At 44.8% G+C, this 27,994-nt stretch overlaps 1 protein-coding gene across 11 annotated transcripts in view; it reads left to right on the top strand.

Moving 5' to 3' along the window:
* MAP7D2 (MAP7 domain containing 2) overlaps positions 1-27,994 on the top strand; it is a 91,847-nt gene that overhangs the window by 37,766 nt on the left and 26,087 nt on the right. For 2 of the 11 annotated variants that reach the window (XM_019755438.3, XM_019755443.3), the window contains exons 2-9: positions 7,693-7,770; positions 8,904-9,067; positions 15,564-15,675; positions 16,500-16,598; positions 18,865-18,975; positions 20,780-20,902; positions 23,384-23,538; positions 25,179-25,306. In XM_019755438.3, the coding sequence (XP_019610997.1) occupies positions 7,693-7,770; positions 8,904-9,067; positions 15,564-15,675; positions 16,500-16,598; positions 18,865-18,975; positions 20,780-20,902; positions 23,384-23,538; positions 25,179-25,306 (970 nt within the window). The remainder of the gene's footprint in view (positions 1-7,692; positions 7,771-8,903; positions 9,068-15,563; positions 15,676-16,499; positions 16,599-18,864; positions 18,976-20,779; positions 20,903-23,383; positions 23,539-25,178; positions 25,307-27,994) is intronic. The other 9 variants (XM_019755441.3, XM_074323356.2, XM_019755439.3 and 6 more) reach the window with 8 other exon arrangements.

Raw genomic sequence — 27,994 nt, 5'->3', positions numbered from 1 at the left:
AGGAATATGTGATGCTTTCTGAACAAATACAATATACTGTCATACAAAGATGGAAAAGGTTCTGGATTCTGTCAGTTGATTTTCAGTTCCCACTGGTAGGACTGAAGTTCAATGAGCTTTCAGGCTCTGACTGTTCTGTAGCATATTTTTGCATATACCATTACGGCTGCCTGGAATTTCCACCTTCCTGCCCTTCATTGATTTGAATCTGATCCTGCCTCCCTGTCCCCCACCCCCCAGGAAATAGCAGAGTCTAGGAGAAATCGAATGGATTAAAGGGTCAGAGAGATAATGAGCGTCCTCCCACTTAATATGACATTGGGTGGGTCATTTGACTTTTTTGAGTCTCCATTTCTTTAATCTTGAAATACAACCCCCCCAAAACAATGGCCACGAATATTTAATGAGCATTTATTATAATGGAAAGTTGTTCACTTACATAATTTCATGTACTCACAATTACTGTTTCTCACAACACATTGTCATTTACTGGCAATATTTCTTCCCCTCCCTTTTTTTTAAACAAACAGTAGCAGTCTATTTTTCTTTCAACTTGCCAATAATAATTTTTGCTCCCCAGTTTTATAAAATATAATAACAAAGCTCTTGAGATTGTGTGGCAAAGACACTTTGTGGGGAGATACGATTTTTACATACTCAAATGAACCACACATATTTGCATTCTATTAAAATTACTTTGTTGGATCATTAGCTATAAGGGAAATGCAAATAAAAGCCACAATGAGATACCACCCCATACCTATTAGAATGGTTATTATCAGCAAGAGAAGTAGTAACAAGTGTTGGAGAGGCTGTGGAGAAAAAGGAACCCTCATTCACTGCTGGTAGGAATGTAAATTGGTACAGCCACTATGGAAAACAGTATGGAGGTTCCTCAAAAAATTAAGACTAGAATTATCATATGATCCAGCAATCCCTCTTCTGGGTATCTACCCTAAAAATTTGGAAACACTGTTCATAAATATATATATGCACCCCTATGTTCATTGAAGCATTATTCACAATAGGCAAGATATGGAAACAACCCAAATATCCTTTGTCAGGTGAAGGGATAAAGATGTGGTATATATACAACAGAATATTCTTCAGCCATAAAAAAGATGGAATACTGTCATTTGTGACAACATGGATGGATCCTGAGGGTATTCTGCTAAGTGATGAAATAAGTGGGTAGAAAATGACAAGAGCTGTATGATTTCACTCATATGTGGGATATAAAACAAAAAGCAACAAACAAACAAAACAGACAAAAAATAAACTCCTAGGTACAGACAACAGAATCATGGTTACCAGAGGGGAAAGGAGGTGGTGAGGGGAGGCCGAAGAGAGTAAAGAGGGTGCAATATATGGTGATAGGACACTAGACTCCGGCTGGTGAGCACACAGTAGATACACAGATGTCGTACTGTAATGTACACCTGACATTTATATAATGTTATTAACCAATGTTAGCCCAATACATTTAATTTTAAAAAATGCTTTCTTGGAACCAGATATGTCATCTGGATACTTGAGAGGAAAAAGTAAAAGTAACCTGGGAGAGTGGGAAGAGGGCCACAGATGAGGTTACCTGTGGGGGTGCCGTCCCGCAGTCTGGGGTCACCAGCCTTCTGGGTGGTCTTGAGAATGCCGCAGTGGGAGGAGCAGGCCAAGGACAGTTCTCAGTCCTGCTGCTGGACGCTGGAGTCACGTGGGAGCTTTTCAAGCACCAACACCCTGGCCACACGTGTGACGCCTAGGTCAGCCTCTGGGAGGGAGACACAGGCACCTGGAAGTTTTGAAGGTACCCAGGTGGCTCCATTGCAGCCACAGTTGAGAATCAGTGGTCTCCCTGTACTTCGATCTTTAGTGTGAGCGAGCCACCGCAGAGTCACGTGTGAATGCCTGTCCGCAGCGGGGACGGCACCCAGGGGAGGGGCTGGCTGGCATTGGACTTCCGTGTGATGGGCTCCTCATTCCTGGTTCCCTTCCTTTTTTTCTGGACATTGCAGTCGTATGGATATGAGTATGATTGGGAAGGGTACTTTAAAATTCGTTTAGTGCAATTTTTGAAAGTCGAACACAGCTGGCTTCCCCTAAAAAGTTGGTATTTCGATAATGGTTATTACCAGTACCATGAATAATTGACTCATATCATCTCATTAATATTCTAGTGGGAGAGTGCCTCAGGCTAATAAAATTCATTTTAAAATTAGTTTTTGAAAATGTGTTGCTGCAGCCCAAGGATAACGGGAAGTTACTGCAAGCAAGAGCAAATCAGTGAAGCATGGAGTTTTATGCTGTTCTGTTAACATAAAATAGTTGTTTAGCAGGTCAGTATTCCTGCTTCAGTCTCATTTCCTGTGGGAATGAATTGCCTAGGGAAGAGCTTCCATTTCAGGGGTGCACGCTACCTGAATGGTGTTGTCCTAGGAAGCATGACTGCATCAAGATTGGAGCAGAGGTGCCTCTGCCATGGTTGCCCCTTGTCCTTCTGGGTGGGACACCTCTTCCGCTCCCTCTTTGTCTTTGGCTCGCTCCCAGGGCTTCACACCTAGGCCAGATTTTTTTAAATGAAACTTTGTATTTTAAGGTCATTGTAGATTCACATAGTTATAAGCAATAGTACACCACACAATGATCCCACGTGCCCTTGCTCCACTTTCCCCCGGTGGTGCCACCTGGCAGCACTGTGCTACACTGTCACAGCCAGGATGTTAGAACATTTCCATCACCACAAGGCCCCTTCGTGATGCCCATTGATAGCCCCTCTTCCCTACCCCCTGGCAAGCACTGTTCTCCATCTGTTCTCATGGGGTTTGGAGATAAAACTGGATCTCTGATTTAATAACAGAGAGACGACAAGTGTACACATATAATACAAGGGACAAGGGTGCTTGGGTAGGAAAACTAAACACTTTAGGACTTCGGGCCATACAGAGAGAAGGCTTCCTTTTGGAACCGAATTCAACATGAAGTCTTGAGTATAAGGTGTCTTCAGAGGAGGTCTCCTGGTGGTGGTAGTGTTCAGGTACGAAGGCGACTTCCGGGGTCTGTTCATCAGTCTGCCTCCATGCCTCTGCCTGTGCTGCATCCGTGCTAATCGCTCGTCACGTCCATGGACCCTAACAGATAGGGGCTGTCTGGTTTGTGCTTCACCCCTTCTTCCCTCTGGATAAGCACCGGGCTTCTCAGCAGGGGCCCCCGGAGGGTCATCAGGAGGCTCAAGGTGGAAGCTGGAGATGTGAGTTAATTATTTGGCTTCTCTTCAAGTGGATATTCTGCAAACGTTCGCTTGACAATTCTTTTTTGTTTTTATCAAGATAACATTGGTTAACAACATTTAAGTTTTAGGTGTGCACCATTATAATTTGATATCTGTATATACTGTAGCACGCTCAGCACCAAAAGTCTAGTTTCCATCCATCACCATATAATTGACCCCCTTTACCCCTTTTGTCCTCTCTCCACCCCCTTTCCTCTCTGGTAACTACCAATCTGTTGTCTCTATGAGTTTGTTTTTGTTTTGTTTTGGTTCATTTATTTCTCTTTTGTTTTATATTCTACATGTGAGTGAAATCATACATTTTTTGTCCTTTCCACCTGACTTATTTCACTTAGCACAATATTCTCAAGTTCCATCCATGTTGTCACAAACGGCAATATTTCATCTTTTTTAGGGCTGAGTAGTATTCCACTGTATATATGTATGTGCCACATCTTTATCCACTCACCTATCAAGGGACACTTAGGCTGTTTCCATATCTTGGCTATTGAAAATAATGCTGCAATGAACTTGGTGATGCATATAGCTTTTCAGATTGTAGTGTCTTCTTCTTTGGATAAATACCTAGAAGTGGAATTGCTGGATTATATGGTAGTTCTATTTTTAAATTTTTTGAGGATCCTCCATACTGTTCTCCATAGTGACTGCACCAGTTTATATTTCCAAGAGTGCGCAAGGGTTCCCTTTTCTCCACAGCCTCTCCAACACTTGTTATTTCTTCTCTTGTTGATAATAGCCATTCTGACAGGTGTGAGGTGACATCTCATTGTGGTTTTGATTTGCGTTTTCCTAATTATTAGTGATATTGAGCATCTTTTCATGTGCCCTGTTGGCCATCTGTATATCTTCCTTGGAAAATATCTATTCAGGTCTTCTACCCATTTTTTAATCAGACTATTTTTTTGTTGTTGAGTTGTATGAGTTCTTTAGATATTTTGGATATTAACCCCTTATCAGAAATATCATTTGCAAATATCTTCTCCCATTTGCTTGGTTGCCTTTTTTGTTTTGTTTATGGTTTCCTTTGCTGTGCAGAAGCTTTTTAGTTTGATGTAGTCCCATTCATTTACGTTTTCTTTTGTTTCCCTTGACATTAGCGTGCTTGACAGTTCTTTTAATTGGGAGAGGCAGATGCTTAGTGGAGGGATGAGGCCCTCCCCTGGCCCTACTCACTCAGCAAAACTCAACCCGATTGAACTCTGAGATATTCCTTATCCAAATGTGTCCTGGAGCAGCTGAATGTGAAGGAAGAGAATACAGGCCTGAGCCACTAGGCCTCTCAACTCAGTGCTGTCCAGTACAGTGGCCATCAGCCCCATGTGGCTAGTGAGAGCCTGCAGTGTGCCCGGTGTGACTGAGGAACTGAGCTTTTAACTGCATTTAATTTTGATTATGTTAAATATAAATGGCCACATGTGGCTCATGGCTGCCTTATGAAAGCATGGAAACTCCAGGTTTACCCATGTTGGGCTGTTCAAATCACTCCACCCCCCTCAGTGGTGCCAAGGCAGAATTGCTTGCCACAGTTGTCCCCAGGGTTCTCTGGCGACCCCTCTTCCCCACCCAGCATCATTAGCTTAGCTAAAGCATCCTTGAGCAAACATTTCCAAGCCATCAGTTTAAGAGGAAGCAAACAATTAGCCTACCTAGGCAGTGGCCACGTGTGTGCCCAGCCAGCCATTGCTTGGCTCCCAGTAGTGCTTGCTGATATTTCCTTTTTTTCTTTTTCAAGCAATACTTTTTTTTTCCTTTATGAAGATTTTATTGGGGAAGAGGAACAGGACTTTATTGGGGAACAGTGTGTATTTCCAGGATTTTTTCCAAGTCAAGTTCTTGTCCTTTCAATCTTAGTCGTGGAGAGCGCAGCTCAGCTCCAGGTCCAGTTGCCATTACTAGTTGCAGGGGGCGGAGCCGGGAGTCAAGGAGTAGAACTGGCAACCTTGTAGTTGAGAGCCCACTGGCCCATGTGGAATTGAACTGGCAGCCTTCAGAGTTAGGAGCACGGAGCTCCAACCGCCTGAGCCACCAGACCGACCCTGATACTTCTGTAATGACTTAGACGCACAGTTCTCCCCCAATTTGAAGGCTCATTTGTGGGACGAGGATGGGATTTGTTTCCTGCCTTGGATACTGAGTCACGACTTCCATTCATGGGAACCAAAATCAAGCTATTACACTTCCTCCTGTGCTGGAGAGCCACAGAGGGAAGCAGTAATTAAGAGTGTGGGTCCTGGAGTCAGGTTCTTGAATTGGAACCTAGCTTCTCCACTTCTGATGGTGTGACCTTGGGCAAGTTAATTAACCTCTCTGTGCCTTCCATTCTGTGCCTATAAGATGAGGATGGTGAGAGTACCTCCATCGTCATAGGGTGATTGGGCCAAGTAAATCCAAGCAATACACTTGGTTTGCAGTCACTGCTCGATTGTCGCCTGTTAAGACAAAGCAGATGATGACCACTCTTAGCACGATAATGAAGATTTTCTGGAAAGCAAGATTTGAAGGTGTGACTCTTATAAGTGCCCACAAGGGGGCAGCCTAAAATCAGGCAAGTCCCTGGATATACAGCCTTCTGTTATTTCAGTGGTTCTCAGGCTGTACCTTAGGGACGGGCAAGCCCAGTAACACCTGGAAGGTGGCCTGGGCAATACAGAGTGAGGCGCAGGTGCTGCTTGGGCGGACGAGTGGATGTGGGCGCTGACACAAGCATCTGACCAGGGCTCCTAGACTTTTCTTTGTAGCTTTTCACAGAACACATTCTTACTAATCAAACTCATGAGGTAGAGACTAGAGCCTGAAAGTATTTAGAGAGAAGAGGAACCTGGCCTTTTCTCCCTGTTCCCCTTCCACTGGCTACACGCCTGCCTTCGAGCACTGTGTTTACACCTTGGAGCCACTGTGGGTGCGGGGCAGTGGCCTGAGCTGTGTGAACCAGAGATGCTTTAAGCCACCATGGTGGCTTGGTAGCCTCTCCCTCCTCAGTGAGACCGAGGTAGAGGAGAACACAACAACCAAGCAGAATGAAATTAGGGTTCCGCCTCCGTGTGGGAGCACAGTGCATCCCGGGGTCTGGGGATCTGTGGGGTCTTGAAAGTGTGTGGGGTTTAAACAGGTGCTGAGGTGGTGTGGGAAAGGGGGCATTTTGAGCTTCGAGGTGCTTGGAAGAAAGGGGCAGTGCTGAGGTCAAGCTGGGAAGAGGGTTTGGGGTGCGATTGTGGGGGGCCGGCAGTGATAAGCTGAGAGGTCAGGCCTTGATATTTTTCATGCCGTTTGTGGTGTTGGTAGCTTCGTAATGATTGAGTTGACTGAAAACAAACATGGGGAGTGGCACTTGTAGTACAGGTTGATTTTCTAGTACTTATCTGTCTAGCATTAATATCCCCGAGCCATAATCCAGGCTGCGAAAGCAGATGCTGGTGGGGAACCGTGACCATGCTGTGTTTATCATTCCACCCGCATCCGCGTGCCCTACACTGCAGTCCAGGCCCCCAGGTCCCTCCCCTGGACACGGCAGGAACCTCCCGGAGAGGGGAGGGCGCACTGTGACGTCAGCGCGTGACGCTGCCAGAGAGGAGCGCCAGGGCCCTGCCCTGGGAAAGTGAATCTGGTTGTGCTAACACTCAAGCCGACTTCTCCCAAATGTTGTCCTGGAACATGATATAAATAATACGACTGACCGATTGTGACCAAGAGCACTAAATGATTTCTCATCCTAAAACAACCACGAAGAGCATTCATTTTTTATTTAGAATGCCCTTTAGAGGCCTGTAGAAGATGGATGGAGGTGAGGAGCTCCTGGGACGCTTCCCAGACATTTTAGGGGAACCACCATTTGTTCCATTTTATTTTTTGTAGATAGTCAAATGACAAATAGAAGTACATTATATTGCTTCTTTGTGATTCTAAAATGCTAACAGTGACACTGGACAAATGAAATCAAACTGCATTTTGTACTTCTCATACATGTCCCTCAGCAGTCGGCTCCTCCAGATGGTGAAATGCTCACATTATCTGTGTCATCTTGGTGTCTGCTTTTGCGCTTCCCTCCCCTGGGCGCCGAGCTAGGGGAGGCCTGGTGGGCTTTTCTGCACACTGCCAGGCCTCTTGTCACCTGTAACATTTTCCGAGCCCTCCAGGGCCAAGCCCGGGGCCAGAGGAATAGGAAAAGGGCTTGGTTCTCTGGGGCTGGCATTGGTAGGTGAATGTGGAAGTTGTGTCTGTTGCCCCTCAGCTCCCGGGGCGGGCCGTGTGTGTGGTGGGGAGTGACAGATCAGGCCTCTGAGAATGAAGCAGTGGTGGTGGGTGATGTGTGCTTGTGGCCAGACCCAGGGCGTGGGCCCGACAGCCCCTGGTACTCAACAGATAGGGAAAGAGTGAAGAAGTGTTTGACTGTGTTTTCTTTCTCGTAGGCATGGATGGGTTTTTAAGATCCGATGAAAGACAAAGACTAGCTAAAGAAAGAAGAGAAGAAAGAGAAAAATGTCTTGGTAAGTTGTGCCCTTTGTCTGTTTAGGTCCAACAGAAGTGGAGATATGGTGATGTCTTATCTAGGGAGCCTTAGAAATCTGTGACTGAATTGGAAGAGAACTAGGACAGTTGTTAGATGAACGTGGAGAACTGGGGAGCCCACACCGTGGCTGGCATGTTCCCAGTTCTGTAATTCTCCGAACAGTTCATTTTGTCTCCCAGCAAACACTGAGCCTGTGCTGTGTTCCATGCACTGCGCTGGGGGCTGTGGGTAGCATGGAGAAGAACGAGAACCAGTCGCTGCCCCCACCCCTCAGGCACCCATTGTGTGCGCTCACTCAGGCTCTCGCCAGGGCATCCAGAAGGGCCATCCTTGGGAGAACTGAGAAATCAGCATTAAGACATTTTCTGCGTTAGAATGAGGAACCCGGTCGAGAAAGGCTGTCTTACCTCTCGCAGGCTATAGATGGATAAGTACAGTTTTTCCCACAGGGAGCTCTGACCAGATAGGTAGTGATTCCCCCACTGAATTGCGACAAATGAGCAGCTTTCAAGTTCTGCTTCACTGCCTCCTGCTGGTAGGCTCAGGCATTGCGTCCTCCAGGAAACCCTTCCCTGCCGCCACCAGGCGGAGTTAAGGCCCCTTTAGGAATTATCTTATGGGGGAAGGCGGTCTTATTCGTGTTTACCCACCTTGCCTAGCTCGGTGTCTGGTGCGTGGAGTGTGCACAGTTAATGTGTTTTGAATGAACATACCCTTACAACTCATTTCTCAACCAGTGTATGTATGATGGCTTAGCCAGTATGACCAGTCTGACTTAATGATAACAACAATAGAAACAGCTCCCGCTGGAGGGGCACTTACTGTGCACTTTCTCTGCATTGTCTTATTATGTCTTCATAACACTGATGTTGCAAATGTAACAGTCCCCACTTCACAGAGGAGGAAACCAAAACAAAGAGACTATGTGGTTAACATGCCCAGGGTCACCCAGCTAGTGGCCGAGATCCCAGAACCCATCATCTCAGTTACTGCAGCCTAAGAGCCCAGCACACTTCGTTCTTGGTCTCTTGCTTCTGCGTGTCTGGTTTTGATTCAAATCGTGTGGGGTGCTCTGGTAATACCACCTCTCTTCCACTTTCCTTTCCCTAGCTGCCCGGGAGCAGCAGATCCTGGAGAAGCAGAAAAGAGCCAAGCTCCAGTACGAAAAGCAAATTGAGGAGCGATGGCGGAAACTGGAGGAGCAGCGGCAGCGGGAGGACCAGAAGAGGGCTGCCGTGGAAGAGAAGAGGAAGCAGAAGCTCCGGGAGGAGGAGGTAAGGTCCCGGAACCCCCAGGCCGATTCTTCAGCTCACAGAGGGCTTGGTGCTTCGGGCACCTGTGTGCCCTGCCCTCTTCTGGGATGCGAGAGAGATCTGCTCCTAAGCTCTCTCCTTGGTGGCTCCCCATGCCTTCTTTCAGTAGCGTGACACAGAATAGGAATGAAGAAATTTGCTGTGTGAACTTGGACAAGCCAGGGGGCTTCTCTGGGCCTTGATTTGCTGCTCTCTGAAGTGAGGGGGTTGGGTTTGGCGGCAGTCTCCAAGGCCTCTTCCAGGCCTAACCTTTTCTGACTCTAGGACTCAGAGGGGAATGTGGATAGGAGCTGGGGAATGTAGACCTGGGGGTTACGCTGGGGGTCCGTGCCTGCAGGGCAGACAGGAGGCCAGAGAAAGGGCTGTGAGGGTTGAAGAGAACTTGATCCTGTTATTCACCGCTGGAAAATCAAAGGCTACCTTCAAATACAAAGATGCTGGTATATTTAAATTTTAATGCAGTTCCTTGCTTTAATCATCCTTTTTCTCCACTTACCTTTTTTAAAAGAAATGGAATGTAATTACCCCTACAGAGTCCTTTATGACTAAACTTTGGAAATATATTTAGAAAGCATATTTGGGATATAGATTTTCTTAACAAGTGTATTTTAAGGCTATAATCATAGCCTTGTATCAGGAGATGATCATTTTTTATTCATAAGGTATAATGACTCATCATTTAGTATGAACAAGATAGAGGTTTGTTAATTGCCAACACTATAGGATAGAGAAACATTAATATACATTCAGTATTTTTTAAATCTCTGAATGGTTTATCATGATATTTACCTCTTCCTCTTTTTTTCTAATTTAAAAAACAGAAACATGCATGCACACACACAATTACACCCATCTTTGCCCACAAAGTGCTCGTTTACATGGAGATTTCTTTGTTCTTCTTAGCGAATGACAGTCCAAGTAAGGGTCTTAGCCTGGTCACTGTGTGGCTTCATTTGTTCCCGGTGCAAATCCCAGCTCTCCCAGCAGGCAGCTGATACTCATCTGCCCCCCCCATGACCCTCTAAGTCAGTCTTCTCGGCCCAAAACAGAAGTGGTCACAGGAATTCAAGGAGGTGACTTGTGAAAGTAGCCAGCAAAGCACTTAGCACAAAGTAATGCTAGAAATCTTTGATTCCCTTCAGTGACTTCAGCTGACCTTGTCTGAAGCAAGGTCAAGAGGGAGCTACCCAGAAAAGGTAATGGTACAAAGTAGGACAAAAGGCACCGCGTGCTAGGCTGCTTCAGTAACCTGGGACAGAGCTCTGCTTTCCCAGCCTGTGTGCATTTGCCGTGAGTCACTGGACTCATCTGTTTTCTTCCCATCCTCCATTCCTTGACTCACAGCTTGTCTCCTTCCTCCTGGGTCTCTGTTTTGATTCCTGACATCCTGTGGGATTGCTGATTCCAGGAAGAGAGGGGTACTGTGTAGTCATGGGAGATGCTTCCCAAGCCGTGACACACGTGACAGTGGCACAGGGGTCCGCCTTTGAGGCACTCTCTGTCTGTAATGTTTCTTTATTGAACAGTAGTGTCGGAGGCATTTGAAATCAAGCTATCGGACTACCCCCACCCTTGCAGATGAGGGAATATCATGCCAGATGGATGGCCCTGATGCAGCTGAATCATTAGTGGTTGCTCTTCCGGATAAGTTTTTATTTGCTTTGTGTGCTCCTTTTCATCACTAACATGGTGATGGTGAGGAACAGGGATGTTGCCTGACCCTCGTCAGCACAGACACAAGCCAGGCCTGCTTCCCTCTTCTCCCTGGACACAGCAGGGCAGAGCTGAGAGCTGAGCCTCCCGTGGTTGTGCAGCAACACAGGGCAGCAGCAGCCTCCCTCTGCCCCTGCTCCCACCCTCAGGGCCCCAGGAGACCCAGGGCAGCTTAGGGACTTTCCACCCCCAGCTGGCTTGTTAACCACACTGACTTCGGCGCTGTGCCCGTGCAGAGCCCTGTTTGCTGTTCTCCTGGGTGAGCTTTGAAGAGGATGGATACGTCTGCACTACAAGAGCCCCCTTGCAAAGGAAACCCTCTGCATTTGCCCCCATGGAGATCTTCGGGAGGGCTGCTGCCTCCTTGGCACGTGGCTGTGGGGATTCTCCATTTCAGTTCTTTTTGTCATGCTCTGTCTCTGTCAATCAGGGAGAAACTTCTGCAGGAAGATGGTTCATTCCATTGCAGTCCAGTTTGCTCCTCTAGCTTGTTGGAAAGTGTTTGGGTTGCCTACCAAGTCCTACCTCTGTGGATCTGATGCTAGGAGCTCATAAAAGGCCTGCTGACTCCCCTCCCCCCTCCCCCTGCCCTGGCTCCATGTCCCTAAGGTTGCCGTGATCTTGCCCTTCGTAACTCTTCACATCTGTGCAGGTGAGCTCCAGACTTAGCCAGGAGGCCTCCTGTCTGCCAACATAGAAGTGGGCAACACAGACAGCCTGGCTCCCAGAGGTCTTGAGGGCTGGAGGCTGATCAGGCCTATCCTGGAGAAGGGGGGGGTCCAGTGTTCACTTGAGACCCTTAGTCTGAGCTCATTCTCTCACTAGAGGCTGCTTTCTCCTCAGGGTGGGTTCCTCCAACCCTCACATGCCCCAAGAATCGAGCTTGTGGAATAAGCCCTTGTCACTTACCTGGGTTAGGGCTGACAATACAGTGTGCTCACCATTCTCCACTTGGGGAGTATAGCTTCCTGACTAGAGGCCCTGGAAAATGGACTCCGGCAAAGCCAACTTCATGTTCCTCATGCTAAACTAATAACCAAGCAACGCCTCACTCAGAGAGTAGCTTCACCTCTGCGAGTTATTCTGACACATCACAACTTCTCATACTCTTACTGCTCGATACCTAACAAGACCCACCAGGCTGTAAACTGAGAAATTTCTAAAGTTACCTAAACAAAACTTTTCACTGTGCTGAGAGCTAACCTCTCCGAGGGCATTGGGCTTTCTGGTCGAATGTGGACGTCTGTTTGTAGAGAGAAAGATCCTCTGTGGAGTCCTGCTGAGGACCATTTGGGGACCTGTCCCCACACTGTCATCCCCCGAACATGTGTAGTAAGGGCACCGGAAAAGGCACAGCCAGCCCTCCACTCCTGCCGAGTTGGCTGGGCCATGCCCTGCTGGAGGCCTTTTATGGTGCTGTCCCGCTAGGCCAGCTCGGCAGGTCACTTGGTCATGATTGCCCGTCCTCTGAGTTCATCCAGGCAGATCTCGGGCCAGAGCTCAAAGGGTCAAGGGTGAGATCTCATTCCTTCCTTCTACTAAGCCCTACCCAATAGAGGACGTTCTAGGGATAAGAATCTGCCTTGCTCTTTTCCCACCCTCTATCGATCATCCAGAGAACCAGAACTTGGCAGGAATTGTGGTATGCGGAATGCAGCTCTAATATTTATTAATATTGCTCTTCTGCTTTGACTGAACTTTCTCAAACTCTCTCATGCTCAGCCTTTCCTCTAACCAGTACTTCTCACAGTGCAGCCCCAGGACCAGTAGCACCAGTATAGCCTGGGAGCTTGTCAGAAATGCAAACTCGCAGCAGGCTCTACCTCAAACCTGCAGAATCAGAAACTCCGAGGGTGGAGCCCAGCAGTGGTGTGCTAACAAGCCCTCCGGGAACTCTGCTGCCGGCTCACTCTAGTTTGGGAACCACTCACTGCTCTACTCCCTGTTAATAATCTTCCTCTTCAGATTTGGATTCAGTTAGCATTGGCTCAGAACTTACTATGCTAGTCATTGCCTTGTAGACCTGAATGGTTTCATATGGGTAATATCATCTCCATTTTGTAGATGAGGAAACTGATGCTCAAGGATGTTAAACGATTAACTCAAGGTCACAGGGCTAAAAAGTGGCAGGCAGAGGTGAGACTTGAATCCGTATCTCCTGACCCCATATCCAGGATTCTTGCCATTCTAGCACGGGAAGGGATAGAAAGACACACACACACACACACACACACACACACACACACACACAGTAATACTGACCTTTGTAGGACTAACTTCTAACAAGAGTGATGTGGACCAGTTTTTTGTTTTTGTTTTGTGTTGTTTTTAAAGATTTTATTGGGGAAGGTGAACAGGACTTTATTGGGGGAACAATGTGTACTTCCAGGCCTTTTCTCCAAGTCAAGTTGTTGTCCTTTCAATGTTAGTTGTGGAGGGCACAGCTCAACTCCAGGTCCAGTTGCCGTTGCTAGTTGCAGGGGCACAGCCCCCCATCCCTTGCGGGAGTTGAACTGGCAACCTTGTGGTTGAGAGGATGCGCTCCAACCAACTGAGCCATCCGGGAGGCAGCTCAGCTCAAGGTGCCATGTTCAATCTTAGTTGCAGGGGGCAGAGCCCACCATCCCTTGTGGGACTCGAGGAGTTGAACCGGCAACCTTGTGGTTGAGAGCCCACTGGCCCATGTGGGAATCGAACCAGCAGCTTTCGGAGTTAGGAGCATGGAGCTCTAACCGCCTGAGCCACCGGGCCAGCCCCAGTTTTGTTTTTGACATGTTTGAATTACCCCATTCTGACGACTTTGAGTTCTATAAGTCCCCTTGCCATGGAGCTTGGTTGCCACCTATTTTTTTTGTATCGTCTCTCCAAAAATGAGTGACACAAAGTGATTGTGTCTTCTCTTAGGGATAGCTTCATTTTCATAAGCCTACTTATGGAAAGGAATGAATCTCTAATGGTGGAATTTGGAGCAGCTCAGTGGATTGGGGTTGGATGGAGAGGTATTTTTTTCTAAAGGTAACTAAAGAGTCTAGGAGTAGGTCTGGCTTTGGTCGAGGATTTCCTTCTAATTATGCCCCTAGATAGCTGGTGATGTTGGCCTGGCGAATCTTGGTGTTCTTTGTTCTCATTGGTCTCCTAGTAGATGAGGGACTATCTTGTGAGGTCCTTCTGGCATGTAGGAAATCTCCGTAACCCACTGAATAGTAAATTCACTCTGAGGTGAAAGGTTTCAACATTTAAATTAGGTCATTGGTTAAACACTTTATGTTAAATCCATCTAATTACTATTCAGCCCCAGTCAAAGCAACCATACTTCAAATATCCAGTAGTGAAGTTCTAGCCCCTCCATGCCCCTAGCTTTCCTTGGGCAGACCCCCGGGGTTGGCTGGCAGAATTTAATAGGCCGGGGTCGTGAGGAAAGGACTCTGCCAGGAAATGCATGCTCATGATTACAGAGTCTCAGCCAAAATCTAGAGCAAATACAAATCTGAGATTTACAGGAGGAAATAAAACCCTTTCTGCTCTCAGGTCCCTGGAGAGGCTGTCTCTTAGCAAAGTGCTATTCAGAGAGAAATTATGCAGAGGAGGCCGAGATGTGGAGAATGCTTATCTCATCCTTCTGGTGTAGGTAAAGGGATAGATCCCGGCATCTCCTAAGTGACCTTTCTCTGTGTCTAGTAAATGAAATAAGGGAGTCTTTCCCTGACTCTAAGTCGCAGTTCTTCGGTTGGTGCTGCCCTAACTTAATTTACCTTGTTTATTTAAGCCAGTAGAAGAGAGTATCTTTTTGCTTTGGAGTTGGGCTAGGATTCGCCCAGTTCCTGGAGCTCCTGGGGGTGGGTGAGGGCCAGCGATGTCAGTGTAACTGTTTACCTTGCTTGGCCTCCTCCGTTGGAGGCAGGGAGAGGGTTTGGTATTTGCAGTGTCATTGGGGCAATGGGGAGTGCAGAATTGGAACTCCAGTGTCAAGGAAATATTTGCCAGTAGTCAGGCCCAACTTGATGAAAGCGACAAATTGGGGTGATTAATACAGGAGGGTAAAAGTTCTGCTAAGAGAGAGCCTGCTTGTTTTTCTCTTCTGGCGAAAAACTTTAGTTCTTCCTCCCCTCTAACTCCGAATGCATAGATGCTTTATTTTGTGGCTGGAAGATTCCCTACTTTTGTCTTGTAAATTCTGAAATGCGTAGCATTATCCCCAGGAAACTAGCAGAAAAGTGTTACAATGTGGAAAACAACTGATTCCCCTTTAAGAAGCTGTGAGATGAAAATGGGGCTTTGCAAAATAGATCTCAAAGTCATTATATCGCCCCAAAAAGTTAGGCTTAAGGCTATAAAATTCAAATTCTATTTTAATTCAAATTTTCTCAAATCCGAATGCTTTCTGTGTTTTCAGCCAAAAAGCATGCAGTTGGTTCCAGAGCACGATACCAGTTCTCCTACTAAGTCGGGAAACCGGGACTGGAGACAGGCCTCAAGGAGTTAATGCTTGTCTGGCGTTATTCTTAAACAAATCGAGGCCTGGCTGCAGCAGCCTCGCCCAGGGATGAGGTGTTGGGGCTGGGAGGAGCATCAGCCGCATTGTTTATTCTCCACCCACTGAGAACTGTGGCTGGTGGGAGAGCACGTGTGCCTGGGCGGCTTTGATGCTGAGTACAGAGCCCCATTTGGTGACTCACCCCAGCACTGAGGAGCGGCAGTCAGTGCTGTGGGGTTAATCTTGCTCTCTGTTGCATGAACTGGGCAGGAGCGGCTGGAAGCGATGATGCGCCGTTCCATGGAGCGCACGCAGCAGCTGGAGCTGAAGAAGAAGTGTTCTTGGGGACCATCACTGGCCGCAGGGCCTGGAGGACGTGATGGTGAGTGTAGGGCTGTTCCTGCATTGCAGGGCCCCAGGGCAGGCGGGAGATGGTGGGCACAGCTTGCAGGACCTGGGGGATGCTTTGTAGCAATCTGCAGGTACCGTTTTCATATCTGATGTTTCAAACTGCCAAGCTTCCTGTTTATGCATTTGCTGTGAAGGGGATCGTACATTCTATTTGCTGGCAAACAGCAGTTGATACAATAACTGGGCTGTGAGGTAAAGCAAAAGAAAAGCAAGGAAAATGAATGCAGAGTCTGATTAACGGGATCCACCTGGCAAGCCCAGGGATAATCTGATTTCAGGGAAGGTAAAAGGGCAGCGGGCTAACTCACTGTTGCAGCCTGGGAAAGGCTGGGCAGGCAGTTACCCTCTAAAATGGGCTGAGGGTGTTCCCTCCTCATATTAATTTCTGTTGCTCTTTCGATTTTGTTTCAAAGTGACTTATTTATTTCATTATCTAATTCATACTCATCTTAAAATTTTCAAACGTTTAATTTAATGTATGGGTTGTTAATAGTCTCTGGGTGGCTTTTCCCTCTGTTCAGTGTCTTTTCTGTGATCTTGTCACTGTATTACGCAGGAGTTGTATACTAGCTCTTTCTGAGAGCAAATGGGTTTACATTTGTATATAGTTTCTTGGCTTTGCTGTATTGTGCTTTTAATCTTTTCTCAGTGAATGTACTTATTTTTTTTCTGTTTTTGAGAAGTCAATAACCTGTTTCAGTTACTTTTTCTAATTTCCTCAGTAGAAACTAAAATCAACCAGAAGTTGGGACTTTTTCCTTTTACCTTTCTTTGCTCTGATTTTTTGCTGTGTAGGTGAATCAGAAAATACCCCACCCCCTCCTCTAGGTTTAGCAGCCAACACACTTCCTCTGGATCCGGGAACCGCTGCCGCCACTGCCGAGTCCACCAACGGTATATCTCAGCATCACCGCACCATGGCGTTTTGTGATTACCGTTCTGGTCACCCTCCTCCATTACCGTGTCTGTCTCAGCACTGTTACAGTTGATTTTTTAGTCTGACCCCTTAGAACTTTTTTCCTAGCGATGTGAATGACATACCCATGTTTCTTTGCTCCTCTGTCATCATGGAGCTATGCACGCCTTACATCCTGCTGCTCTGGACACATTTCATCCTTAGCTCACCAACTTCTGCTTTGAAAAATCTTGTCAATGTTTGGCTTTTGTACAGTCAGAGCTTTCACACTCTCATTAATCATCGGTTTTGGGTATTAAATAGTTTTGTGTTTCAATCACTTCTGGTTACCAAAACCTGTGATCACACAGAGTTCTGGGTGTTGATGCAATGGGTTTGAGAGGGAGTGTTAGAGAGTTTCTCAGTATTAACACCGGGGATCCAAACGAGATAGGTGAGCTTTGTTCTGGATTCCATCTCTCTCGTAGGCTGTCTGTCTGCTTTGGATACTGGCCTGGGAGATTCTTAAGGTTCTAGATCAAGATAGTAGTTTAGTGGTTACCAGAGATGAGGGTGAAAGGGATCAGATAGATGGTGACAGAAGGAGACTAGACTCTGGGTGGTGAACACACAATGTGATTTATAGGTGATGTATTACAGAATTGTATACCTGAAATCTATGTAACTTTGCTAACAGTTGTCACCCCAATAAACTTCAGTTAAAAAAAAACAGAACTAGCAAAAGTTGGCTCCCATTGAATAATGACTTTAGAAAGTCAACCCATCTTTGGCTGGCAAAGAAAAAAACAAGATGTAAGAGGGATGCGGTATTTTCCAACAATGCAGAAGATCAATTTACAGCAATAGGAATAAATATCCTTGGTCCCATTATAATCTTTATTGGAGTTACTGAGTCGCAGAGACTTTGCTGCACCGGCCGAGTGAACTGGAGTGTGGGCACTGGCCTCCCCTCAGTTGAGAGAGGCAGGTACAGTTGATAATTACCCCTTGGGAATCACACCCAGGGCCCAGGCCAGGGTAAGGTGAGTGTGGTACTTGACTCGGGCACACAATTTAAGGGGACATCAAATATCTCACTAAACAAGATAAAATAATACTTTAATCAAAATTACTGCCAAACAATCCATGATGAACAAAGTATGGAACTTTTAAAGATCAGTGCCATGCTGAGCCGTATTGGAGCCTGAAGCAAAGGGGAAAATGTGTTCCCCTACTTATATACATGGCTTCATGTAATTTCTAATGGTTAATTTTTTTCCAGAACATTAAAGTAGTTGCCAAAATACTGAAAAATTGAAAAGTAGCTGTATTGAAACTCACATAATTTTAAGATTAAGTATGTTATTTATACCAAAGCAGAATTTATTATAATTTTACCTCAGCTTAAGTTAATTAAAAATTTTTAAGGTGGTCACTTGGTCAGAAGAAATTGTCAAACATGGCAATTCTCTCGTTTGAAAGCATGAGGGGAGGAGTAGATTTTGAAAATCTTATTGATGAGTCCACTTCCTTTAAAGCCAGGGCACACATCTTTCCTTTTGCCTCGGGCTCCAGTATGGCTTGGCCAGGGCGCTGTCAGCACCTCTTCATTTGCTGTAATGGTTTCGTTTAGAAACCACTCTAAAATAATGGCTGGAAATGAAGAACACCAAACCTGGGACCGCATGTTAAAATCCTAATCATAAACAGTCATAGCATTTGAGAAAAGGCCCTTGTGACCCCCAACTCTTGATAAGAGGAAGTATCTAACTACTAAAGGTTGTTTGCTTTAAATACCGCTTCTTGCCTTACAAATTACTTCTCTCCAACCTGAGCTACAGATAGCTTTCAGAAAAAGTCCAGCTTCAGCTCACGCAGTCTCAGTCAGACCATAGAACAGTGTCCAGTGGTGATTTGTGTCTGGGTCCAGGTTGGTTTTGTTTTCATGTGGTCTGAATACACTGAATAAAAGCCCCTGGACATAAGGAAATGATTTGCTAGTGGGATTAGCGTGGCTTTAGTTGAATAGTTGGGTGAGGTTGAACATTTGAAATCGAAGAGAAGAACAGAGTTGAGATATTGAAGAGAAGATCTTGATTCAGACCGATGGCTGCTGTGGTCCAGGCATTTCCAATAGGCTGGGTGGATAACAGGATGATGGAAGCGGTTTAGAAGGCGTGTGGATGAGGACAGGAAGAACACCGGGATGTGTGTTTCTGTCTACGCTGGTGTGGATACCAATGTCTTTAATGCGTTTCTCTGCAGCATGTGACAAACTTTCAACATCAACCATGAATTTGCCAAAGCAGACGGAGCCTCCCATGAGTAAGCGCCTGTCTTCATCCACCGTGGCAATATCCTATTCCCCAGACCGAGGCAAGTGAACGTGTAGACCTGGTCTCTCCAGTTTTCTTCTTTCTAGTGTGAGCGTCTTAATGCCAGTCTTTGTGAGAGCCCCTCTTGAGCCTTCTGCAAATACCTCCATTATCCTAGCCTTGTGGTCTGAATGTGGGAGCCCCAGGGCCTCACTGACAGGACTTTGGAAAGTAGCATCACGCTGTAGAGCCAGGTGGGTGTTGTATAGAGATAGGAATTAATGCTGTTCTCCCGGTCTGAAAGAGACTATTCCATCTTCCACAGTGCATGTAGGAGTTACTCTGCCCCGGAATTAATTGACCGGTGGGCAGATAACTGCCCGGTTATTGATGTGGTATAGTTGATTAGCCAGAAACAGCAGAATTGATGAGGCAGAGGTACATGGGAGACTTAGATGTGTGAAAAAAATGGGGCTCTGCTACTGTCTGTGGTTTGTAGGCCTGCCTGCCCACTTCTGTTTTGAAAACCGAAGTTCAGAATTAATAAGAAGCCTTTAAAAGGGGAAAAGGATGGGTGGCCTTTCCCAGCATTCTGTTTTGAGGTAGGAGATGATATGTACAGGATATGTGCCAGTTCCAGAGACTGAATAGATTTAAAACTGCTCTAGTCCTAATGGAGGCTCAGATAAGTCACTAAAAGTCTGAATTTATACCTTTCAGAGTGTGTAGGTTAAGGAAGGGAGGGAAGCATTCCATGCAGCAAATGTGTATTTTAAAGCATCATTGAAGAAGTGTCAGGTGCCAGTAGCGTGTTTAACACATCAAGTCATCACCAAAGGGTGAGCAGAAGGATGTTTGTGACTTTGAAGAGGCCAGTGTGTCTTCCTGGTTGTTTTTCAATGGCACTGACCTTGTACCTCCAGCACAGAAGCCTGTCGTGTGTCAGAGATCCCATAAGTGTCAGTGTCGCTGATCTCTGATGTAGCTCATGGGTAAGCGTTGGAAACCTTGAATTAATTAAGAGCTGGATGAGAAAGCCACATGCTCTTTATATAGCTGTTCCGTTAGTGTATTCCTTATGTTTTCATGAATTCACATGGTTACAAATTGCACTGATTAATATGTAAAGATATCAGTATGTTATTATATTTTGTTGGCAACTGAATTATCTGCTTGTGGATTATAAATTGAAAATTTTAATTCCCAAACCATTTACTGGCTATTGGATACCCACAGAATACAAATAATGGAAAAGTTAATCCATTCCCATATAATACATTCCCAAACCATCAAAATGACATTTTAGTCACTGAATTTTGGATTATGAATACTGTTACCTCAATTAAAGCTGATAATCAGTTGACTATTTTTATTTTTTGTGCTTCTCACTTAATTTTTGCCCTTATTTACATGGAAAAAGTATGAAAGGATGCATATTTATACATTAACAAAATCAGTGTGTTATGAAATATTTTTCAACAGAGGACCTAAAACAAGTGCTTTTTAGGACTAGTCTTTTTTTCAATGTTAGGTCTACTTGGTGAGTAAATGGTTTCTTGAGTCTGTATTACGTCATGGGAGACGGGCTCATTCTCTTTGAGTGATACAGGTAGTACTGTAATAGCATATTGCATGAGTTCTGGCCCCCAACAGGATTCACGCACTTTCACACTCTGGATGACACATCATTTGTTTTATTTTACTATGACGAACTCTGAAGCCATCCATTGCAAGAATATTTTTATTTTCCACATTGTTCTAACACCCAAAAGTTAATTTGCATCATGCACTGTCATTTTAAACAATTTTGTTTTGTTTTGTCTTAATTTTGCTTTTTAAAAATTTTGTTTGGTTCCATCCCTCAGCTCATCGCATGCACCTTAGTCCCATGGAAACCTTTCTTGTTATGCGACTGTTGACACCTACACAGGCTTCTTTAGCCAGAAGCAGAAGTACATTCATGCTCTCTGAGCAGGCCAGTGACTCAGGTAAAAGAGGCCATGCTGGTGACACTGAGGAAAATGCCAGAACTGGTGTGGGTCAGCCTAAGAATTATTCCTGAATTTATGTATTTTGCTTCCCATTTGCTGGTTTCGTGAAATGTCTTCAACAGTTAATTACATTTTCTATCCACCGGTGTTTTGCTACTGCTATGTTTCTTTTCTTTTAAGTGTCACAAAGGTGAGTAAATTATTTTATCATTGAGGGCATATAGATTAGAAAAAAAATCTACTTCATAAGCTATGGAGATTAGTAGACTTTTTAAAGAGATGGTTTGGCAAGTAGTCTGTAAACCACAGTCTCTGGAGTCCCGTAACCAACTCTACCACTTAGTAGTTCTTATCACTTTGGGTAAGTTAATTAACCTCTCTAAGCCTAAGTTTCCTCATCTGTAAAATGAATTTCTTTTAAATTGTCATGAGGATTAAATGAGATAGCACAATGATTGGCACAATAAGACCTTAGCAAATGTCTAGAGCCTTGCTACTCAAGGGTTGGTCCATGGGCCAGCACTGTCAGCATCACCTGGGAGCTTGTTAGGAAGGCAGACTCTCAGGCCCCACCAGTCTGAGACGTCTCAGACTGACATCTGAGAAACACTGGGCCGATGACACCATTAAAGCCCGTCCTTGAACAAAGGGGATCAAATCATCATGGCAAGATGAATGAGGTCTGGCATTTTCTGTTTGCGCATGAGCAATGCTATGTTCGTATTAGGGTAGGTCAGGTCTCAGTTCCCAAGATAGTATATTCAGTGAGATGACATATAAATGGCATATGATCCTCTACCTAATTTTTTCTATTCCCGAGTGGTTGTGCTATTTCTACCAAGAAGATATACAGGTGACCAATAAGCACTTGACAAGATACTCAACATCATTAGTCATTAGGGAAGTGCAAATGAAAAACCACAATGAGATACTACTTTACATTTACTAAGGTGGCTAAAATTCAATGAAAAAAGGAAAATAATAAGTCTTGATGAGGATGTGGAGAAATTACCTTTATTCATTGCTGGTGGAAATGAAAAATGGTGCAGTTGCTTTGAAAAACAGTCTGGCAAATTCTTCACAAAGTTAAGCATTGAGTTACCATATGACCCAGCAATTCCACTCTAGGTATAGAGGCAAGGAAATTGAAAACATATGTTCACACAAAAACTTGTACACGAGTGTTCTTAGCAACACTATTCCTCATAGCCACAAAGTGTAAACAACCCAAATAATGGATAAATAAAATGGTGGTATAGCCATAAAGCAGAATATTATTCAGCCATAAAAAGGAATGAATTACTGATACATATTACATGATGAACCTTAAAAACATTATGCTCAGTGAAAGAAGCCAGGCATAAAATGCCACAAATGGTATGATTCCATTTATATGAAATGTCCAGAATAGGCAAATGCAGAGAGACAGTACATTCGCGGTTGCTAGGGACTGAGGGAGGGGGAAGGGGAGTGAATGCTTAATGGGTACGGGGGTTCTTTTTGGGGTGTTAAATTGGGGGTATGGAATTAGACTGTACTTATTGTTGCACAACCTTGTGATATACTAAAAAACACCATTTTAAAAGGGTGAACTTTATGGTATATGAATCATATCTCAAACAAATAAACACAGACTTTCTGGGAAGTAGGAACTATCCCCATTTTGAGAAGAGGAATGTGTCAGGAGGTCCCCAAGACCACTCCCAGTATCGCTGATTCTGTAGAAGGACTCATAGCTGTGATTTATTACACTGAAAGGCTATAGAGCAAAATCAGCAAAGGGACAAGGCGCATCGGATGAAGTCTGGGAAAGACAAGGCACAAGCTTCCAGAGTCCTCTCCCAGTAATGCACACACAGGACACATTCCCCCAGCAATGCGTTGTGACATACATGAAATGATGCCAACCAGGGAAGCTCGTTAGAGACTCAGTGCCTAGGGTTTTTATTGGGGGCTGGTCACATAGGCACCGGTGCCAGGCAGAGACCCAAATTCTAGACTCTGAGAAGGAAAGCAGAAGTCATGTTCGTATAGCTTAGACACAGTGAGCTACTCATAAGTTAATGGTGAGAATCCTCCTGAAATCAAGGGCCAACCTTGTAAGGAGGCTTTTCCAAGGATAGCGGTCAGGCTTGCTATGTTAACTCTTTCCACACAAGGAAGTTCACGTTTAGAGAAGTTAAGTAACCTGCCCAAGGTGATCCAGTTATTAGGTGGCAAGTGTTAAATCTGTGTGGCTCCAAAGCCCAGACTTTGAACTCCTAAAACGAACTGGATGGACTCTTGTGCATTGAGTGTGGGAGTCTTTTAAGATAGAGTCCCTTCTGTGCACATGAGGAAAAGTATGGTGGTGTTTTGAGACTGTGGATTGCCTGTGTCACGTTTTAACAGAAATGTGGTGTTCTTCCCAACTTCCTGCTCGCCCTGCTTTTTCCGTCTGTACTCTGTCTCTCTGGCTCTTATACTGTAACTCTCTAGTATTCCATGCCTGTCCTCGTGTAGCTCCTGCTGGCCCTCTTAAATCTTCCTACAAGTCTTCTCCCACTCGGAGCACCGAGAGGAAGAAGACTGCATCTACATCCAGTGTAGGAGATGCTGGGAAAGCGGCCCCTGCAGGAGCGGAGGCCTCTCCGGTAGGTTTAAACCCACCCGCTTACCCCCGGGACTGGATTATCCGACAGCATGATTGCTCCCTGCACTCCACCGGGCTTTCTGTGTCTCCCAGTCTCCAGGGACTGCTCAAGGGGCAGATGGGGTTTAAAATTTCGCCCAACCTTTGAAAATCATGTAACTTTTTGTACCCTCCTAAATCTTAGTGCCTTGGGGCAAATTCCAAAAGACCTTCTGCTCATTATAGCCTTCCCTCCAGAGGACAGAAGTCAGAAGGAACGTTCTAAGCATCTTCTCTCTGCTTTATTAAAGTTGTCTGATTCTGGGCCAGCCTTGCCTCTATAGGCAACTAGAACTGAGGTTCTAGGTCAGCCTTCGTCTACAACAGTGCCCTTTAAACATGTTTGCTGTTATACTGACACTATCAGCAAAACAAATGTTGAGCAGGTACCCCCAATTATGTATATTTATTTAGGAATTATACATACTATACTACTTTTGTTAGTTATCACTTGATATGTAATAAATTACCCCAAACCTTAGCAGCTTAAAACAAATGTTTATTACATCATTGGTCAGAAATTGAGGATGGCGTAGCTGAGTGGTTCTGGTTCAGAGTCTCTCATGAGGGCATGCTCAGGGTGGTGACCAGGGCTGCCGCCACCTGAAAGCTCTGCTGGGGCTCTTCCAGGATGGTCCGCTCACATGGCTGTGGGCAGGAGGCCTCAGTTTCTTACTGCATAGACCTCTCCATAGAGCTGCTTGAGTGTCCAAATGGCATGACATCTGGCTTCCCCCAGAGCAAGAGAGAGCGTGCAATGCCTTTCATATGCCGGCCGCAGGTGTAGCACCCTACCACTTTTGCAAGTCACTCAGACCAACCTACAGTCAGCGGGGAGGGAATTGAGCTCTACCTGTTGAAGGGAGGAACATCCAATGATGTACGGACTTACTTTAAAACCACCACATTACCACATTATTGGACATTTATTTTTATAATGCCATTATTCATTTTTTTAAATCCAGTGTGGCCCTGAGTTTCTCACATGAGAAATGACCCTCGGGTTTTACCGTAGGGTGGGTTCCTGTGGAAGTGGACTGACGTATGTGAGTATGGGGCCAAATGAGGATTTGCTGTAGAAAGGTGCGATAGGGAAAGAAGGGAAGCACCCTTGCGGAGCACCCACTGCGGGCCGCGCACTGAGGCCTGTGCCTCCGGCCTCCTGCCAAAGAAGGCCATGGGTGGGATTGCAGGCCCCGTTATACAGGGCACACTGTTAGGATCCACAGCTCACTGTCTTGGGTGTTATAACCACATTTGCACCCACTTGTAACTTTTTTCTAGTGATTATAGATCTTTGTACTCTTTTCAGTTTCTACATATCCAGGACCGTACCATGGTTCTGTGCTTAGCTCTTTGCAAGATAACAAGGAGAAGGAAATCTTTGCATTTTGAGGCGATTCTTTTTCTTAATTGGGTGATCTAAATATGATGACCTCATGGTGTTTCTCTGCAAATAGTCCCATTGTGGGGAACACTATAGCTTCATATGGATGCTTCTGAAAGAAAGCTGTACATTCACTGCCATCTGGTGTATTTTTAGAAATGCTAGAAGTACTGCTAAGTGTGGACCATGGCTGTCCTATTCTATGTCCTCTACAGACAGAGAAGATGAAGAAGGGGCCACGAACAACAGCTTCCAGTCCCAGCATGGGCCCCGGGTCCCCTCTGAGAAGATGTGAGATGCCAGGAGGCATGTCTAAGAGATCATCTTCTCCCGTGACACCCAAGTAAGCATCTTTCTTTCCCCTTTGCCATAGTTGGATGATGAAAGCAGTATGGTGGGGCTCTGTGTGGTGCAGCGTGTGCCTCCTGCTCTCCCATGAGGCGTGGCCAGCTCTAAGAGGCGAGCAGGAGGAATGCTGGACTGTGAGTTATGGCCTTTCTGAGCATCTTCTGGATACATGATGGGCTCTTAAGGAGTTTTGTTACCTGGTAAATACGGGACTCTTAGTTACTGAGATGATGTATTCAGCATTTTCTCTTTAAGTCCATCAATTCCATTCTGCTTTTCTGGCAGTTTCCTTCTTTATCCTTCAACTGCATCTGGAGTGAAGTGATTACCTTGTGCTTGGGCGCTTGAGCTCATGTGTACTCTCTCATTCTCCCCTCTCTCCTCTGTCTCTTTAAAAGAGAGACAATAATAACTTGTCAGCCACCATTAGCGGTATGTTTTAATGAAGCCGTTATATATTTTTTAAGAATTGGGTGAACTCACCAATGACACCGTGTACCTGAAAAACAGATTCACATGGTGTGACCATTGTCTTAAGTCATTAAAATGTTTTAGTGACAGTAAATGACAAAAATGTCTTGGTGAGTAGCTCAATCCAACAGTAGAATGGAAACATCGTCAGTAGTACCGACAGAAAGAGAAATGTGATTTTAACTTGGGAAAATAGGAAACTTTTATATAGAATCATAAAACTCGTTTAGTGCATCAGTTTGGTTCAGAGAACAGGACAAAACACAAATTTAATGAACACTTGGGAATTTATTAAAAGTATTTCAAGGTGACGTCAGCTCTTATTTCTAATTTGTTGCTTCCTAGCAGAGACATTTTCGTGATTGTTTTGCTCAGAGGTCATTATGGTTTTCATAGACTACTAATTCTTGCTATTGCTGTCTCGGTCTTCCACATGGAAAAGCCTTCCACAGCGCATTGCTGAATTAATAGCACCTTAGCTTTTTGTTTTGTTTTTAAGTCCACTGCATCCTTTCTGTGCTTGTATTGCCTGTCTTTGGTTATGGTATTGCTCTGTTGCAAACTAAATCTAGGTGGGTTATAAGGTCTCTATTTGTCTTATTTCTGAGCCTTCCATTCACGTCACTTCTCTGGTGTCAGTTTGGGACATTGACATTAACAGAGAGAAAAGCCTGCTCATACTGGGGTTTTTCCAGGGCATTGACTCATGGTCCCTGCATGGATAGTAACTGGCAAGTTTCACCATCATCATTGTAAATTCCACTGAGGTGAACGAGGGGTTGTTAGTCCTCTGTAGAGATAAGAATTTGATTTTTGGAAGCAAGCTCTCAGTGGGCTCTGTGGTATTTCTTTGAGGTTGAAATCTTGACCATTGTGATTTAGGAACTCATATATATATATATATATATATATATATATATATATATATATATATATATATATATACACACACATACATATATGAGTTCCTAAAATATGTGTATATTTTATTGTGGTATAGTTGACGTATAACATTACATTAGGTTCAGTTGTACAACATAATGATTTGATACGTGTATACATTGCAAAATGATCACCACAATAAGTCTACTGACCATCTGTCACCATACATAGTTACAAAAGTTTTTTTCTTTTTTTCTTGTGATGAGGACTTGTAAGATTTACTCTCTTAGCAAATTTCAAATATTTAGTACAGTATTATTAACTGTACTCATCATGCTGTATATTACATTCCCATGACTTATCTATTTTATACCTGAATGTTTGTGCCCTTTGACTCCATTCACCTATTTCACCTACCCCCCATCCTCCCTTCTCTCTGACAACCACCAATCTGTTACTGGTATCTATGAGCTTGTTTTTATTTTGTTTTATTTCTTTGTTTTGTTTTTTAGATTCTACATATAAGTGAAATCATACAGTATTTGTTTTTCTCTCTCTGACTTATTTCACTTAGCATAATAATGTCAAGGTTCATCCATATTGTCACAAATGGCAAGATTCCATTCTTTTTTATGGCTGAATGATATTCTATTATATGTATATGCCACATCATCTTTATGGAGCTATTTTATGTTTTAAAGGATACATCATCTGAATTTTATAGAAAAGCTCTCTCTGACCAAAGAGACGTGAACAAAATCTCAGGCTTGCTTTATACAGTTCAGTGTAGAGAAACTTAAATTTTTTCCCCTCTCTGCAACAGTAACGAGTACCTAATAGGTACTTCATATAGTATACTGGTGGAATGAATGAATTCAAGTCACTGTGCCAGACACTTCAGAGAATTTCTAGATGAGAATAGTCTCCTCTTGAACAGGCCCCAAGAGAGGTAGGAGGGAGATGTGGGCGCAGAGGCCAATCCAGGCCTAGACCAGAGAGGGAGCTGTCCACCTTGAACTGCTCATCTCTCAGGACGCAGCTCAGCCATCATCCTCTCCAGAACCAGCCAAAGCTGAAGTCATCGCCTTCTCTGTGCTCACAGAGCGTCATGTGCAGACCTCTGTCATTCGTCCATTCATTAAGTACCTCCAGAGCGCCTGCTCTGTGTGCGGTGTTCTCAGCTGTCATAGAGCCTACCTGACAGTGCACAGCAAATAAAACATCAGGTGGTGAGAAGTTAAAAAATACAACCAGGTCGGATGACAGAGAGTGATGGAGGGGAGTAGCTAGATAAGGTAGTCAGATGGCTTCTCTGAGGAGGTGACATTTG

This window comes from Rhinolophus sinicus, chromosome 18 (genome assembly GCF_057876585.1).
Source record: "Rhinolophus sinicus isolate RSI-liver-muscle chromosome 18, RSI-T2T, whole genome shotgun sequence".
NCBI classification, from domain to species: Eukaryota; Metazoa; Chordata; class Mammalia; order Chiroptera; family Rhinolophidae; genus Rhinolophus; species Rhinolophus sinicus.
This window is presented reverse-complemented; position numbering and strand designations above follow the sequence as displayed.